General features: G+C 40.3%; 1 protein-coding gene across 8 annotated transcripts in view; it reads left to right on the plus strand.

The window, feature by feature from the left end:
* The window catches only part of CPQ (carboxypeptidase Q), a 199,817-nt gene that overhangs the window by 112,529 nt on the left and 70,238 nt on the right, over positions 1-17,050 (plus strand). For 7 of the 8 annotated variants that reach the window (XM_065668655.1, XM_065668647.1, XM_065668648.1 and 4 more), the window contains one exon: positions 12,079-12,170. In XM_065668655.1, coding sequence (XP_065524727.1) covers positions 12,079-12,170 — 92 coding nt within the window. Of the gene's footprint in view, positions 1-12,078; positions 12,171-16,139; positions 16,258-17,050 lie in introns of those variants that run through there. The other variant, XM_065668653.1, reaches the window with a different exon arrangement.

The raw sequence follows: 17,050 nt of genomic DNA on the forward strand, positions 1-17,050 counted from the left end.
TGGAGACCTCATAGCAGCCTTCCAGTACCTGAAGGGGGCCTATAGGGATGCTGGGGAGGGACCCTTCATCAGGGACTGTAGTGATAGGACAAGGGGTAACGGGTTCAAACTTAAACAGGGGAAGTTTAGATTGGATACAAGGAGGAAGTTCTTTCCTGTTAGGGTGGTGAGGCACTGGAATGGGTTGCCCAGGGAGGTTGTGAGTGCTCCATCCCTGGCGGTGTTCAAGGCCAGGTTGGATGAAGCCTTGTGTGGGATGGTTTAGTGTGAGGTGTCCCTGCCCATGGCAGGGGGGTTGGAACTAGATGATCTTGAGGTCCTTTCCAACCCTAACTATTCTCTGATTCTATCTTACAGCTGTGGTGATATGATCTTAAAGCTGAAGCGAGAATTCTGAAATATGAATTCTAGAATACAAAGTCTTTATCATGTAGTGAGAAATGCTGACACTACTTCTGCCATGGTCCGTTGGTTCCATGAAGGCAAGATTTTACTACACTATTTAAATAGTTTTTTTCAGTGACGGCTTAATAGCAGTTTATCATGATATCACTGTGACCCTTGGACATGGCTGGTGGACTCAAGTTATAGTTGTTAATGAGAATATTGATAATTCCATATGTACTTGAAGAACGATTACAGTTTAAATACCCTTACATGCTTTCAACATAACCTCCTCCACAAGCCATTTAATAGCTATTGGCTTGGGACCAAATATATTTAAATTCATTGAAAAGTCATTAAAATTATGGTTATATAAATTATATTTTATTTTAAGAAGTGCAATTTCTTTTCTTGCCTCAAGTAAGATTTTTTAACAGTTTTTGCTTTTATTTCTAAGTAAATCAGTGTTAGCCTTTGTATTTCCTGAATCTTCACTGTTAGCTTTTATTTTCTTAATTGAATGGGCAGTTTATGTACCATATTGATCTATTTTTTGTCTTTCTGGTGTTTTTGTAGATTTTCAGACACTGCAATAGTTACAAGTTCCCTATAAGGGCACAGACAGTAGCACAGTCTGAAGTAGGTTTACACAGTCTTTAAAACTTCAGCCTTTTGGTATAGGATGTTTTTTTTCTTTTCACTTTCTGACTTCAGATGAACGTTGATTCTTTTTGAGAGCCAGGGAACTACATGAAGGCCAGGCTGAACTGAAATAATTTTCTATTATCTCACCAGAGTGTGGAATAAAAATATTTCATTCATGTAAAGCCTCATGTACATTTCAAAAGAGTAGGACTTTAAAACCAGGCCAGGCTGTGAATTACTGTAGTTTTTAAATACGTTTAGAGCTACAACAATACAGTTAGCTAAAAAGTGGAAAGTTTCAAGTTTGTCTGAGTACTTTGCTTCTCAGAGCTGTAATGTCTCTCTGTGCATCTTCCACACTGGGGTGACAGGAAGGGGGCTCTTGTGGAGGTGTCGTTCCCTTTCCTCCTTCTACAGGGAGGAAACCAGGCACCAAATTCAGCGCAAACACTGACTTTTAGGTGGTTACATTTCAGCAGGGTGAATCTTGCTCTGAGTGGCTACTCTTCTCTTCTGTGCAGCTGCAGCTTCAATCTTGAAACATCTCTTTGAGCAATGTATAGCCAAACGTCAGCCCTGGCCTGTGCACCTGCTGGTACCAGAACATGGCTGTAGGCATCTCTGGACTGGAGTATTTTCCTTCCTTAGTGCACCCGTATCAAGTTCTCTGTATCAACTATACTCTCACAGTTGCTTGCTCTGCCACTAGTTAATCCCAAAAAACCTCACCAAGCAGTGGCTGTATTGACTAATGTTATCAAAGGGGTATTTTCTCCCAATTAATGCTGAAGTTTAACAAAGCACAAAAGAAATAAAAACAGACTTGTTTTTCCCTGGAACCCTTGAACCTTATACACACCATTGATTGGCAAGTTCCGTGGTGAGCTGCTGCATGGTTTATGTGCTTAAAAAGTGGAGAACTAGAAGTGTTTCCACAGAAGTTGTTTATGTGAATGAAGATGAAAGTTTCAGCCTGTTATTGCTCTTGATTCCTTTTTCTGGAAATAAAGACATCTTTAGAGGCGCTGAGGCAGTCTGTGAGCTGGTCTGAACTGGTAAACTCCATTTCCGTCACTGGAGCTGGGGCTCTTAGGATTATCTGAGGCTTTCTGATGCTTAAGAAATTACCCTTCAGAACTGCAGCAGGGTGTTGGAGGCAGCAAGCTTGTGCAATGTCTGGCAGCTGCTGCCCTCCCCAGCCCTCTGCAGCTTTTAACCTTTTGACTGATTTTAACTAAATTTAATAGAGGGACAGAAATACTTAGAATATGAGGCTGTGATGTATTCTTTGCAAATGGGTGATTGAGGAGAGATGGATGAACGCATTTGTGTCCCAGCTGAGGGAGAGGCAGGAAGAAACTTCACTTTCATGCCTTCCCCATCAGGATGAACTGGTTAATCAGCACCCTTGGTGTAAGCACCAGGGCCTCTTTCTTCTTAATTTGTTTGCAAACTCTGTGCGATAGGTAGTAAATATTGCTATGGCAGCAGCAAGGTTGTTGGTTGGGGTAGTTTAGAGGTGATGGGAAGGCTCTGGGGGTGTTTTAGGGAAGAAGGGCTGAGGGTTTCCATGTTCAAGCCAAGGGAATCCACAGGGTGTTGCATGAGCTCTGTTGTGGTGTGAGGGCGTTTGGAAGCTGTAGGAGAGGCAGCACTCGAGCAAACGGGTGTTTTCCAGTTCTGCAGAACAACAGCTATGCTGCTGATTGCAGTCTAGAAATCTCAAACCCAACTTTTTCAGGTTGCGTTTCTAATCCCCAAGTTTTAACATTTGTTAGTTTGTGTGCAAAAAGGGCATCTCTGGAGATGGCCAATGCCATTTCCCACAGCATTTTCACGTTGGATTGGTTAATGCTCTGGTGTCATTTGAAACACAGTTTCTCTTGTTCCTATTGTCACATGATGTTTACAAAAGAAGCTGCCGTTCCAGGTGAGGTGACAGACTAGTTAAGCAGCTACTCGTAAAAAGTCAGCATAAAATTACCCCAGATTTATTTTGGTGCCGTTATTCTGCCTTTAGCTGGCTCTACAGGTTGGACAGGCAGCCCTGTGGGACTTGGTGCTGCTCTAGATGTTGGTTGTCAGTTTCTGTGAAGGGGTATTTGTGTTCCTCTCCCACCTTTTCAGACCTGTGGCTGCAACCGTGCTGGTTTTGCTCAGGACTAATACAACTACAGTACAACATATTTGAGCAAGAAGCAGGCAGTTTGTATCAATGATTTCAGAGCTTTAGCCAGTGCTGTCTCTGCTCCTGATCCGGCTGTGTTCCTGTGTCACTTGGCTGAGGGGCATTTCCCATCTGAGGTCAAAGTGCTGTGCCCTGCTCCCACCCTGGGGAGCACCACTAAAGCCACCTTGTGCTACAAAGCTACAAACGTGAGGCTTTTATCCCTAATTGGAGCTTGAGGGAACTGAGTAACAATAGAGAAATGTCTTTAGAAAGTGGTCATATGGCAGTGTTAGCTTTACAATCATAATATTCTAAGCTTCCTAACTGCTGTAGGGAGCCCAGTTTTGGTGGATGAGTTTCACTGCTTGCTTCTGAAAAACTTCAGACATGTTAACTGTTGTGTCTCTTTTAAAATAAAACAGCTGGAGCCTTTTTTCCAACCTGTTAAGAAGAGAAGCTGATGAGGTCTGCTACTTGACACTACAGTCTAGTTTATTTTCAGTCTCATCCCTGCTAGCACAGGAGAAATCAGTCAGTCACCAGGTCCTTTGTTCACATCCCAGGATTCTTTCAGCAACATTTACCCACAAGCTCTCTCTCCTTGTTCAGAAATGCATTTTCTACCTTTCCCTGGCTGCGTTTGGGTCTTGTTTGCTCCACTGCTGGTCTGGTCTTGGTGCCCTGCCAAACCCAGAGGTGCGCACGTGTCCACCGGCTACTGCTGGTATGTGTTTATGGGGTGCATCTTTGGAAGAAGCCCAAGAGCAATGCTGTGAATTTGCCACATTACAAACTTATCCTCTTTCCATTCAATCACTTGAACTGCAGCAGTGTAAGACATCACCAGTTATTGCTATCTGAACTCCTGCCTGTGCTGAGGTAATCGGTGTAGACTTCAGGAAGGGCTGCACTCCAAAGACCACTATAGTGATGGATTGTGGTACAGAGTAAACATTTCCCTGCGTTTGCCGTTGTCCCGTGCACCGAGCTCATGTTCAGTCATGTCTGTGTGCCACATTAGACCAGGAAGTCTCCTGCTCAGACCGTGCCTCCAAGTGCTTCTGGGAATCCTGGTTCTACCATGTAAAAAAATATTTGCTATGGGCAGCTGCCAGAGCCAGTGAATGCCAGGAGTCAAGTAGATGAACAGGGCACATTTTCCTCTTCTGCACCCCGGGCAGGATGCCTGATGCCATTGACACTAGAGCAGCTTGATGAAGGAAGGATGATTGTTGACAAAGTCTAATCCCAGCCATCACACCTTTTGCAGGCTTTCCTACATTCCTAGACGATGATCTATTCACACATAAGAAGGGGAGAAATGTGTGGCGATAGGTGCTGGCTCTCTCTGCCAGCATTATGGGGAGTTTCATGAGTCAACTTTCCCATAGATGTGGACATGGATCTGGCACAACCAAATTTCTGTTTCACAGGAGGAAGGCACAGAAAAAACACAGAAATGTTTTTGAAACAAAGCAGGTAAAAATTGTAAGGTGCTACCTGAGTTACGTTTTATGCAACCCAGAAGGAGTTATTTGGACAGTTTTTTCCCTTTAAAACTTACTTAGAATTGGAATTGTAGCTCTCATCTGAATTATACCCATGACTAATGTGAGTGGAAAACCGTAAGACAGATTTTCATGCAGTTCACTGTAGTCTTTGTATGAAGTTACATTCCTTGAGTCCAAATTCACTGGCTAATATATGAGGACTAAAGATATGTTTTATTAAAGAAATGATCACTGGAGTCATTCCTTTTCTGCTAGTTTAATTGAAGTCATATAACTGCAGCTTTAACCTACTTGCCAAAAATTTTGTTAAATGTTTTTTCTAAATTTCCTATAGCTGTGGTGGTGTCATTGTTTTCTGTCTAGCAGATATGTTGTGAAACACGATTAAATGTCTGCTTTTACTGTAGGTTTTGTTGGGCTTTTTTAATTAAATATGCCTGATACTGACTCCTTGTTCTTACATTCTTCCCACTTTCCCAAAGTAGCATATTTTATTCTGACCTTCACCTTTCGCAAATCTATTCAATCTACTTGGTATGAAATATCTGCATAGGCTGTTACATTGCAACTGCAATTATTCCTTCATTTCAGCCTTTGGTTGAATGCATATTTGGCAAATACTTGAATCTTCAATTTCCATACTGGGTTGGCATAGCAGAGGGGTGACTGCAGATGTACAAAGTTGTTAATCTGGCGGTAAATTTAGGCATACAGCCCTCCATAACAATATTGCCCTGTGTCCTGTGGAGTGCTGCTTCTCTGCAAGCTTTCATTTACCCAAGAACCTTAAGATAAAATGAGTTCTTTGTTGATCTGTAAAATCTTAAAAACCTGGGCACAGAGGCTGTTGTGATTTTTTTTCTTATCTGTACAATGGCTGACACGATGAAAGGCTGAAATCCTTCCCAGATAAAGTCAGGGGCATCTTGTTCTTATTGTCAGGGATTTTTTTAAGGCATAGCTTTTCAATATGGAGAGTCAGGTGTAGCTGGTGCACTTTCTGACTCATCTGCCCTGAGGACAGTCTAACAGATTTGGGTTTTTTCTGATCCAAAAAGCAGGGCAGCAAAGCCACCACTAAGTAAGATCAAACCATGTCTGATGTTTATAATCCCAGAGACCGTGGGAGAGGGGCCTTACATTACCTTTTCTGGTCCACAACGTGATGAGTTCTCCAAATACCTTTAAGGTATTCCTTTAAGGAAGCAGTTGTCCCTAGAGAGGAATAAAGTGCATTTTAAAGGTGGGCAGTGTCCTCTTCCTTTTGTGGGACTTGGAGAACATGGCAACAGGATCAGAGCAGGGCAGGGGGTAGAGGAGTCCTCTGCTCGATGCTTTGCTATTTTACACAGGCAAGTAGCAGGTTTCCTTTTATATTTTTAGGAGACATGACTTGCGTTGACTTCATGGCACTACACTAAGCAGTTCTTTGTTTAAAGAAACGTGCAGAGGAGTGTGTTTGTCAGCGCTTCTTGTCTGAACTCTCCCTGCCTGTGCTGCTGTGTAGCAAGGAGGCTGCCCCCATGGAAACCCTCAGTCTGGCAGTGTTGCTGCCTGGCTCAATTTCAGCCCATCACACTGGGGTTTGGGCTTGGCTTGCCTCTTCTCTCCCCATCTCCCCAGTCAAAAGCTTAATCCATGTTATTTTTTGTTGCTAGACTTGCAAATCATTCACAGCTTTCCCTTCCAGTCTTGTATACCCAGATCCTTCCTTGACGTTTCCTCTTGGATATTCCCATCGCTTTCTTAAAATAGTTCTACCTAAAAGCTCTTGCATTTCCCACCTCCACTCTTCTTTAAAACTGCCCATCCTATTCCATTGTAAACTCAGCCTCCCTTAAAACAGGCTAAAAAATGGCTTGGATTAATCTTAGTGTTGCTACACTACCATCAATGCTGCTGGCCCACCGCTGGAGCTCTGCAAGCACCAGTCCTTCCCTAGCCTGGCTCACCTCAGGCCTTGCTGTCTCCATGCACCCTCTTTGCAGGGGCCTTTCCAAAAAGCTGCTCCTGCTCTGCAGCTATGGTAGAGATCTGTTCTCTTATCCCCCAAAACGTGGCTCTGAGCATGCTGTCAGCCTCAGGCAAGATTAAGCTGCAGTGTCCAGCTTGGCTTCTGCCTGCACTTTCATTTCCCACTTTTCAGTCCCTGACCTGCCTCTTTTCTGTCTTCTTTCTGTGATGCCATGTCTCTTCTCCAGAAGACCTCATTTCTCTTTACTCCAGACCTTCAGACTCAAAGGTTTACTCACTTTGCAGTGCTATTCTGTGGAGCACTTCATCCTTAATGCTGCAAACAAACCCCTATTAACAGAGAAAAATCAAGGAGATTGCATTGCATTAGACCATTTTAAGAAGAAAACAAAGATAGTTTCCCAAGCAAAAAGCTTTCCCATATCTAATTTCAGCTTCACTAGAGTATTAAAAATATATCAGTCAGGGCTTAAGTAGTACTCTTAAAGTTGGGTTCTTTTTTGGGTGTGGTTTGCCTTATTTTTTGGAGCTTAAAACTTGAATAGCGTTAGGTTTTGTCTGTTTGCTTGTGGGTGATCCCAGTGCCTTGGCTTGCAAGGGACAAAGTCCTTTTTCACAAAGGTGGAATGGCTTTTATATTTTCAAGAGGTGATCATTCTTACAACACCACAATGGCCTCTCTTGATGAAGTCTAATTCGCCATCTATATGCTGTCTTCTTAGGAAACACACAGCATCAGTCAATATTTATGTTTATAAAGTGATAAAATATTTACTGAAGGAAATTTAGTATTTACACTACTGATGTCTGGTTTGATTTAAGAAAAGACATGATTCAAGTTGTCTCTCCAGGCATATGTGCTTTCTTGAGGGTAAAGCACGTTTATTTTTTCACATTACATGTGACAGATGAGCATAATTCATGCTTGTACCAACCACAGATTTCAGTTTCGCTGTGTGAGAATGTTTCAGTTCTATCAAGCATGACCAAGGTATATAGGACATAAAACTCAGGTCTTGTACTGCATCCTGGCAAGTATCTTATCACAAGGAGATCATCCACTTGTGTAAGAACATGTGTGGATTTGATAAACACTGTCATGTCTACTAAATATCTGTGTTAATTTTAAAATGAACATAAAATGTGTGTATATAAATATATAACATCTCCGTGTTATTTCCTGACAGTTGTCTTTTACGTAAGTTATGAAAGAAAAGGTTTTGGCAAAATACTTCATTGTAGTTGAGGCTGAAGTCAAACTGATTAGTTAATACCACTTAGTCACATTTTTTCTCAGGCATTTGGTATTTTGGCTAATTCTGGCTTTCTGCTGATCTCTTCAAGTGTGAGTACTCTATAAGGACCTAAAAGAAACCTAAGAGTCAATAAGAGCTGCATCTTAATACGACAGAAATATTTGTGGTACTTGAGGACAACGAAGTGACTAGCAACCGCTCCAGCACAGAGGAAACATAATATAGCAAGGGTTCTGCTGTACTTATTACACACATTTCCTTAGTCACATATCAACCATATCAATGTTTTTATTTCATTCTTTGACTTAGGAGACCAGGTGCCCTGGAGTATTTTTTATGCCTTGGATAAGCCATAAGAATGTAGAGCCTGATCAGTACAATGCACTTCTGTGGTAAACCATGAATAATATTTCCTGGTTAAGGGTAAGGTAGAGGTGAAATAAAAGCTACTTCGTTTTTCTAAACCACTGGAGATTTGTAAATCAGTCTGTAGCTGGATGAGGATCTATAGTTGTTTTGGTTTTGTTTTTAGTTATACGAGCTTAGAAAGAACAATTTGAGTACCAGCTATCACCTTTTCAATGTTATCCTCCTGTAAACCACTGCTATTCTTTTTATTGAAATGCAGCAGTAGGATGGAAACTGGAATTTCAATGCATTTGGGCAGGTGCTGAGCCCAGCAACTTTCATTTGGTTTCATTTGAGTTACACAGCCTCGGATCCCAGTGACACTGGGAAGAATGGCATGGCAGAATCCATGCACTGCGGCATCAGTGAATGCTGTTATAACCTGCTGCACTTTGCCAAAATGATCTATTTAAATGCTCTGGGTAACTTTACAATTTTTTTTCTTCTGATAACTTCTTCTGTTTGTTTTTTTTTTGGGGGGGGGGGGTTGTTTTGTGTTCTTTAGTGTTGGTTTTGCTTGTTTTTTAAGACTACGTAGTATGTCATTTATATAGATAAAAAGAGCAGAGGCACTATCTTATTTGTGAAACAGTTTTCCCTCCTTTTAAAATATGGTACCTACCCCTCTGCACAGGGCACCCATCGCGGAACATAGTTTTCTAGTCCAAGTGCTATTTTATCATGCCTATTCGATACATAGCTTGGCTTTCATATGAAAGACTTTTGTTCTGTGAAGATGACACCTTGCTTAGGAGCCAGTAGTTTCTACAAAGCAAGCCAAAAAGTTAAACTTCATTAAAAAAAATAAAATATATATAGTAACAAGTGTAGTACTTCATATTTTTTAATAAAAATGTGCACTGAGAATATTCTTAGCAATTTTACTTGTGAATATTGGATTTGTTTGATGTTCTTTGGTCATAATAGCTGTGCTTTTAATAATAGATAGATAAATGGTTAGCACTTTCCCCTTAAGATAATGAGGAAATTAAATTTTCCTCTGTAGACTTTGTTTTGTATTTAAAATAGCTGCCCCTATAGTCTATTTATTTATTTATTTATTAACTTGCCAATTTAGTTTCAGCAGAACACAGAAGTGAATCTGCTGACAGAAATAGGTGATGTTGGAAGAGCTGATACACTATCTCTGGGACTAGAAAGATGGAAGCTTAACAGGGCTTTTTTTGTTTCTGCAGCTTTAATCGACAGATGCAGTGACAGGTTAGGAGGGGGCCATAAGAATCTCAGACTTCTCAAGTGAACTGAGACCTTCTCAAGCTCCTATAGAGGATGGAGGAGGAGATGGGTTTATGAAGAGGATGTCCTTGGTCACTGACCTGAGTTCACCTTAGGGCACCAGTGGCAGATTAATTCATCTTGACTTTTGCCTGGGAGGAGGCAGGAGGTGCTGCTCCCTTGTCTCAGGCATTTCCAGCCTTGGCACTGTGGGCTGGAGACTGGGCTTCACTGCTTTGTATTTTGTGATACAACGCACACCCCTCTATTTTCCACTTAAACTGCAGTGCCATTGGAACCATGCTACAGGAGCAGCCATTCTATGTTTCATACACAGTATCTTGTCTTCTTTAGAGCTACCTCTTCTAACCAAGCTGCTGACACATTTGTGGTTATTTTGGGTCTAAAATCTTTCTAACTTCAATCTAATCACTATTGGATTATCTTAACAGATCAACATTTAGAAAATACAGCTTTAAACCACTTGTTTGCGCTTCCTTCATAAAATCATAAAATCATAGAATCATAGTATAGTTAGGGTTGGAAAGGACCTCAAGATCATCTAGTACCAATCCCCCTGCCATGGGCAGGGACACCTCACACTAAACCATCCCACACAAGGCTCTGTCCAACCTGGCCTTGAACACTGCCAAGGATGTAGCATTTACAACTGCCCTGGGCAACCCATTCCAGTGCCTCACCACCCTAACAGAAAAGAACTTCTTCCTTATATCCAATCTAAACTTCCCCTGTTTAATTTTAACCCGTTACCCCTTTTCTTATCACTACAGTCCCTAATGAACAGTCCCTCCTCAGCATCCTTACAGGCCTCCTTCAGATACTGGAAGGCTGCTATGAGGTCTCCACGCAGCCTTCTCTTCTCCAGGCTGAACAGCCCCAGCTTCCTCAGCCTGTCTTCATACGGGAGGTGCTCCAGTCCCCTGATCATCCTCGTGGCCCTCCTCTGGACTTGTTCCAACAGTTCCATGTCCTTTTTATGTTGAGGACACCAGAACTGCACACAATACTCCAGGTGAGGTCTCACAAGAGCAGAGTAGAGGGGCAGGATCACCTCCTTCGCCCTGCTGGTCACGCTCCTTTTGATGCAGCCCAGGATATGGTTGGCTTTCTGGTCTGCGAGCGCACACTGAAGCCGGCTCAGTTCATTTTCTCATCGACCAACACCCCCAAGTCCTTCTTTGCAGGGCTGCTCTGAATCTCTTCTCTGCCCAACCTGTAGCTGTGCCTGGGATTGCTCCAACCCATTTTCATTATGAAATATTGAAAAATCCAAAGTGCTTCAGATTTTGAGTATTCCTTGTATACACTGCCTGCAGCTATAAGGATTGCTAATGTGTAGTTTCAAGAAAGAAATCTTCAGTTGTTTTTTATTATGTTGAGAAAGAAAAACCCAGTGAAGGTCAGATCTATTTGTAACCTTCATCCAGTTCAGCTAGGAAATAAAATAAGCTTCTACAGTGATACTGATAATATTTCTCCTCAGAACAGAAGTATATGTGGTGATTTATGCTTTATCAGTTGTGATAGTCTCCTTACTGTTGTTGGGATTTTTGGTTTGATTTTTTTGAATAGTTTTGGGGGCTTTATTTTTGCTCAAATATAATTAGCGTCACGCTGAACAGAGAACACTATTTATTCTTGATCTTTTTGCTCTTCCATGCTCTCAGATTTGATGTCTCAAATGTATTTGGTTATGAATAGAATCAATCAAATAAATAAAGGGCAACAACTTCTATCTGTTCAGTTTTGCCATGGCACAGATGGTTTCAAAATTTATCTGAGAACTTATCTTTCTTATTGAGCTACCATAACAAAACAGAAAATGGCCTTGTCTTTGCCCTGTTTTAAAAAAGCTAGGAATACATTCAGCAACAGATTGTATTTCAAATTCCAAAGTCTAGATTTTCGCTTTTCATTTTTCTGATAAAAAGCAAAATAATATTGCAGAGCCATTCAGTTCTTGAAATGGGTAAACATTTCCCATAAAAAACAGCTCATTTTCAATTAATTGTAATAAATTAACCATGCAAAGCAATGGTAATTCTCATGAAAATTTGATTTGGATCTGCAGAAAGCAGACACGCATTACTTGCTGTGGACCATCACCACAATGAGAGCAGCATCTGTCTCAGAAATCTATCAAGTTATGTTATGGTTTTCAAACCCATACAGTATGTGTCCAAAGTGTGCTTCTCTTGTACTACTGTGACTCTTGTGCTGCTACCTGTAGCAGCACCACAACAGCCCACTTTTCCTAGTGTCGGCTTGCTGCCTGCACCCCAGTCCTTCCCCCCAAAACAAAGTATTCTTAAAAACAAACCCCACTGTTTGAAATAGGTTGTGTTTAGTGAAGGTGGAGATGACTGAATGGAAACCCGGGCTTTTCATTGATGGTATGGTGGAGACCAATGCAAAAAATGCTCAAGTGGATGGATATTTACTACTAAAACCAGTATTTCAAAATATGTTGTAGGACTTCACCCCAAAAGGACTCTCCGCTTGGTGCTATGGACGGGAGAAGAGCAAGGGGGAATAGGTGCCGAACAATACTATCAGTTGCACAAGGTAAGTCATGTCTTCAGTTTATTTGCTTGGCAGCACTTTTCTCCCTAGTCTTGTGAATTCCATATTATTTTTGTTGAAAAGTTCAGCTTTCTAAGCTAAAATACTGATTCCAGTTCTGTATTTTCTGGTTTTGATTATAAATATAAACTTCATTTTACATTTAACAGAAAGTGATGTGGCCATACATATACATGTTCTGCTTGACCCATGATACTCTGTCACGAAACAGTTCTGAAAGAGATATTTCATGATGATATCTGCCATAGCTGTCAAACATAGCTAACTTCCTGACAATGAATGGCAAATGGTCCACATATGTTGGCAATATAAATTAATTTTGTTTCCTTTATATATTTCTGCTTCATTGCATTTCCCTGTTAATATTTTACATTTTAAAACAAAAGATAATGCAAAGAAAAATATTTGTTGTCTTATCTTAATAATGAGTAATCTAAAGAACTCTTTGCCATTTATTAGTTTTATGGGATCTGGAACATTTAAAATGGTTGATTTCAGGTAATGCAAGGAACACATGAACTCTGCGACTGGTTATCAAGATAAAAATGTTGTGTTTCATCTGTTTCTCCTGCCAACAACCACCTTTTCAAAGTACATCATGACATAAAGGGCAGTTGCGTAAAACCAGTTTGGAGATAAGTCATTGGAATACGTGTGCATTTTTATTTTTTCCCCAGAAAAGTTATGCTGTACCTGTATGACTAAGATAAAGTAGTTAGCTTTTATTGTTTTCCCTCTCAGTGACGGTTAATATTTCCAAGGCAGAGACAAGATGAATGCAGATGTGTCTAGGAAGTCACCTGCTGTACTTCCTACTGTATGAAAGCAGACTTACAAGCAATTCCTAAGAGTATGTTTTTAATGGTAAGCAACCTACCAGAACAAATAAATGGAAATTTCACTTTGAATCAAATTTATTGTGATGAATTAAACTCAGTCAATTTGCATCTGCAATAGAGTTGTCAGAGATAGCCTTACAGTGGTTATGGTTTTCTTGCTAAATGATGAACTGTCAATTATTTCCCACTAACTTGTTTACCATTATGAAGAAGTGTATTTAACTACCCATATATAATGTAGTTCCTCCTTATATCACCAAATCATAGGAATAGCTGAGCTGTCTCATTTGAAAGAGAGCTTGGTTTCTCATTTTCCGAGAAGTAACAGGACAGAGTTTAGTATGTATTAAGGACTCTGGATTTATCAGTGGTATTCTGGTGTTCAGCAAGATTAAGCTAGAATTGAATGTTCTGGAATATGTAGCACAGGGAAGATACGGTTCTGATAAAGAGAAGTGCAGTTTGGAGAAGCTGGAAGGGTGCTCCGTGCCTAGTACATACTGTTCATGAGAAATGTATCATCACCCTTTAGATTTCCATGTTGGACAATAAGCACCATCCTGTGGTGGTGGTGTCAGCAACACATGGAATTGTCTCATGCATGTCTCATCTTTTGCCAAAATGTCTGCATTTTGCTGTTGTCTCTAGGATTTTTATTCAGAAAAAAAAGCAGGCTTAAGGATTGAATAGGGAAATATAAACCAGGCTGGGTGTTGCTTGCAAGGTATTTGGTTACCTTTAAAAAACTGAGATAAAGATGTGTCTCTCAATTTTTGCTCTGTTGATGAGATTCCATCTGGATGTTGTGCTCTGTGAAGAAAACCCAGTCTAACTTAACGAGAGTTTATAATTTACATGGAGAATTTCAGCAGCAATGACATCCGTCTGTTGTTTGTTGTTCTTGTTTTCCCCCCTGCCATGTGATCGGGCATAATTATGAATTGATACGACTATAGGACATCACATTACTCATAATAACAAAATAAAGCAGATTAACACTGTACATTATATTTAGCATGAAAAATAACCTTTTAATGATTTACTTCTGCAAATTTCTGGCAATTAGGGTAGTATGGCACAAACATTGCTTGCTGATGGTAATGAGTACAAGGTAAATAAGAATGGTTTGTAAAGATGTCTTGTTAAATGAAAGATGCCCTGTATGACTCATCTCATAGCTGGTCTTATTATGACATTAGTTTGCTACAAACAAGTAGAAATATGAATGCAGTAATTCAGCACAGACAGACATGGATTTCCTTGAGATTTTAAATTACTTCCTCATACCAATGGAAATGTGCAAGGGAGAAGAAATGAAGACAGTATAGTACCGGACAAGTACAAATACTCTTACTTTTGTGTATTTATTATTTCTTTCAATTTAATTTCAGGTCTTTCTTACTCATCCTTCACTGTAGGTTGCCACTGCTAGAAAGTAGATAAGTTACTGCAGAAATAACTGAGATAACAGCAGCATAGTGGTTTTACTGTGTTGCAAATAATTAATTCATATCGCTGCATCATAGTGTTATGTCACCCATGTATTTCTGTACAGCCCAGTATTATAGTTTCTGATTGTTAAAACTAGCAGTAGTGTATATCAGATGTTCAGAGCTCATTTGAGAATGTAAGAGCTGCCATATTGGCTTCATCAGAAACTCAGTCTAGTGCTGTCTCCTGATTCTGATAGCATCCAGTAAGTAGGTTCTTAGGAATGGTATGTTTGCCCAACTGCAGTCAGAATAAACTCAGACAGGTAGGTTACTCGTGCAACCAGGCTTTCATGTTACCAGATATTTTTCAGGAGACCATCTCATGGTCCTCATATATTGTTTTCTTTGTATGATCTTCCTAAGACATGTCCATGAGTTGAAAGCCAAGTATTGTCCAGCAGTTTCAGTGCCTCCATTAGTGCAGGGGGTACCTGCCTTTCACCAGTTATAGAGCACCTGCTCAGTTTGTGGTGAAAACATCCTGGAGGAATCACCAGCACCTGTGCTCCCGAAGAAGATATCCTCTGAAGTGCTCAGTGCTTTTAACTTTTAGCCAATAATTAGATTTAATCCTAGACTGGAAAAGGGCTTCATTTTTTCTTTAAAGATTCCTTATATTGATAAAAGGTAATGAAATTAAAGGATCTAAGCATAAATCAGGCTCCAGATCTTGGGGTTTGACACTACACCTCGTGTTTTTGCCCAGTCCTTAGTGTTGTGTGACCCAGTTGGTAAGTAGGACTCTTAGGACAGTACGGTAAATAGTGTTGAAAATGTGAAACACTGCAACTGCTGCTTTCCTTTCCAACACGAATGGAAGAAGCAGGAGGAATATGGTTTAGTAATTCTGGGGGATATCATGTTGTGGCTATTCAGTACAGATTCTCTTACAACCTTTAACAACAGTACCTGAGAACTGTCCAGTAGGGTATTTAAGTTTTTTGTGTGTTTACTCTTATGCTGTCTTCGTGAGGGGAGAAAGAAGTGCATGTGTCTGGCCTCCTTTCTGTTCCTCGGACTAGCTTCAGTGAAAGATCTGTATACCGCGAAGACAAGGTTACCCAGCTGAATTACAGGACTACGAATGGCTGATAATATTTATTTTGGAAGAGAAGTATTGCATACAATCTCCTGGAAAACCAAATATATTTTGTAATTAGAAGACTAAGAGATCCCAGGCCACATTCAAATTTACTTTAGTAACTCTGTTGAGATTGCTGGAGGCATTAATGTAATTCAGTTCAAATTGCATTAGAGAAAGCATTCTTAAAATATTCCTGCATGCTTTTATTCCTGCCTTAATGATGATTAGAGTACTTACCTACATTTCTGGTGCTAATGCCGTACACTGTTTTAACTTTTTAGTAAAGGTTTACCTTTATGAAAAATATCAGTCACCAGCATTTGCTGTGGTTTCATTTTTGTTTTTATTACCCAGAAGATTTCATATTTTGCCTAAACTGGGTCTGCATGAAAACAGGGCTTCTGAAATGCTGATATCTCATTGTTGCTAATTTAAAAACTCTTTGTTGATGCTCACATGAGGTTTCTGCTGTGATTTCCGAATAAGTTACTTTCTCTAAGAAGCAAATATCAAAAAACTTTCTTGTTGCTTTCAGGTGATTCTTCCCCAGAGAATAGTGGCTCCTCAAAACCAGAGTTTTCAGGAATTTAATGGATTTTAACATCCCATTTATTTCCCAGCGTACCAAGTACTCTGGCACAACGTGAGACATGGATTTGAACCAAACACAAGGACTTCAATGTGTGTTCCTTTATCCCAGCAAAATATGTCGACTGACAGTCTATTGACTGTCCTGAAATATTCTCTGTAATCAAAAGTTTAAAAAGTTAAAATTCCTGTTGGATGTTTTGCCCACTGCTGTTCTGTTGATCCCTTTCATTGAGAAATTAAAGAAATGCATAAAGAGAGTTACAAAACTACAAGAAAATAAGTGCACTCTATTCTCCTGGACAAGTTCCTGTGTGATGTACTGTAGGTTACCCTGCTCTTGCAGGGGGGTTGGACTAGATGATCTTTTTAGGTCCCTTCCAACCCTTGGGATTCTGTGATTCTGTGATTCTCCACAGTCACAGTTACCAACCAGTACCACCCTTGATTGTATTAAGCACAGTAAAGCTAGCATAGCTCTAGTTCTAGGTTAGTAAGAATTCATAACTCTTAATATTGAAGTGTCACATTTCCAGATTTTTCTAAAGCCATGTTGACTCCTCACCAGCTTCAGAGCTGCCATCTGAAACGTGAATTTGTGGAGACATTTTCTGAGGATAGCCGCTCTGCTTTCATTCTCCAGGCAGATGTACCCAGCCACAGGTCCTTGGTGCTTTGGGATGTGCTGCTGTAAGAAAGCTGGGCTCCTTCTATTCAAACTTCATGCAGCTGTGCAAGACACAGAAAATTGTCGCCTCTTGTTGACTCACAATGAACGTTCTCCTCATTGACTTCATTTTTACATTTCACCTCTACCTAGTTGAGAACCTGAAACTGTCCTGCATAAACCTAGGAAAT

The sequence above is a fragment of the Lathamus discolor genome, chromosome 2 (assembly GCF_037157495.1).
Source record: "Lathamus discolor isolate bLatDis1 chromosome 2, bLatDis1.hap1, whole genome shotgun sequence".
Taxonomy (NCBI): Eukaryota; Metazoa; Chordata; class Aves; order Psittaciformes; family Psittacidae; genus Lathamus; species Lathamus discolor.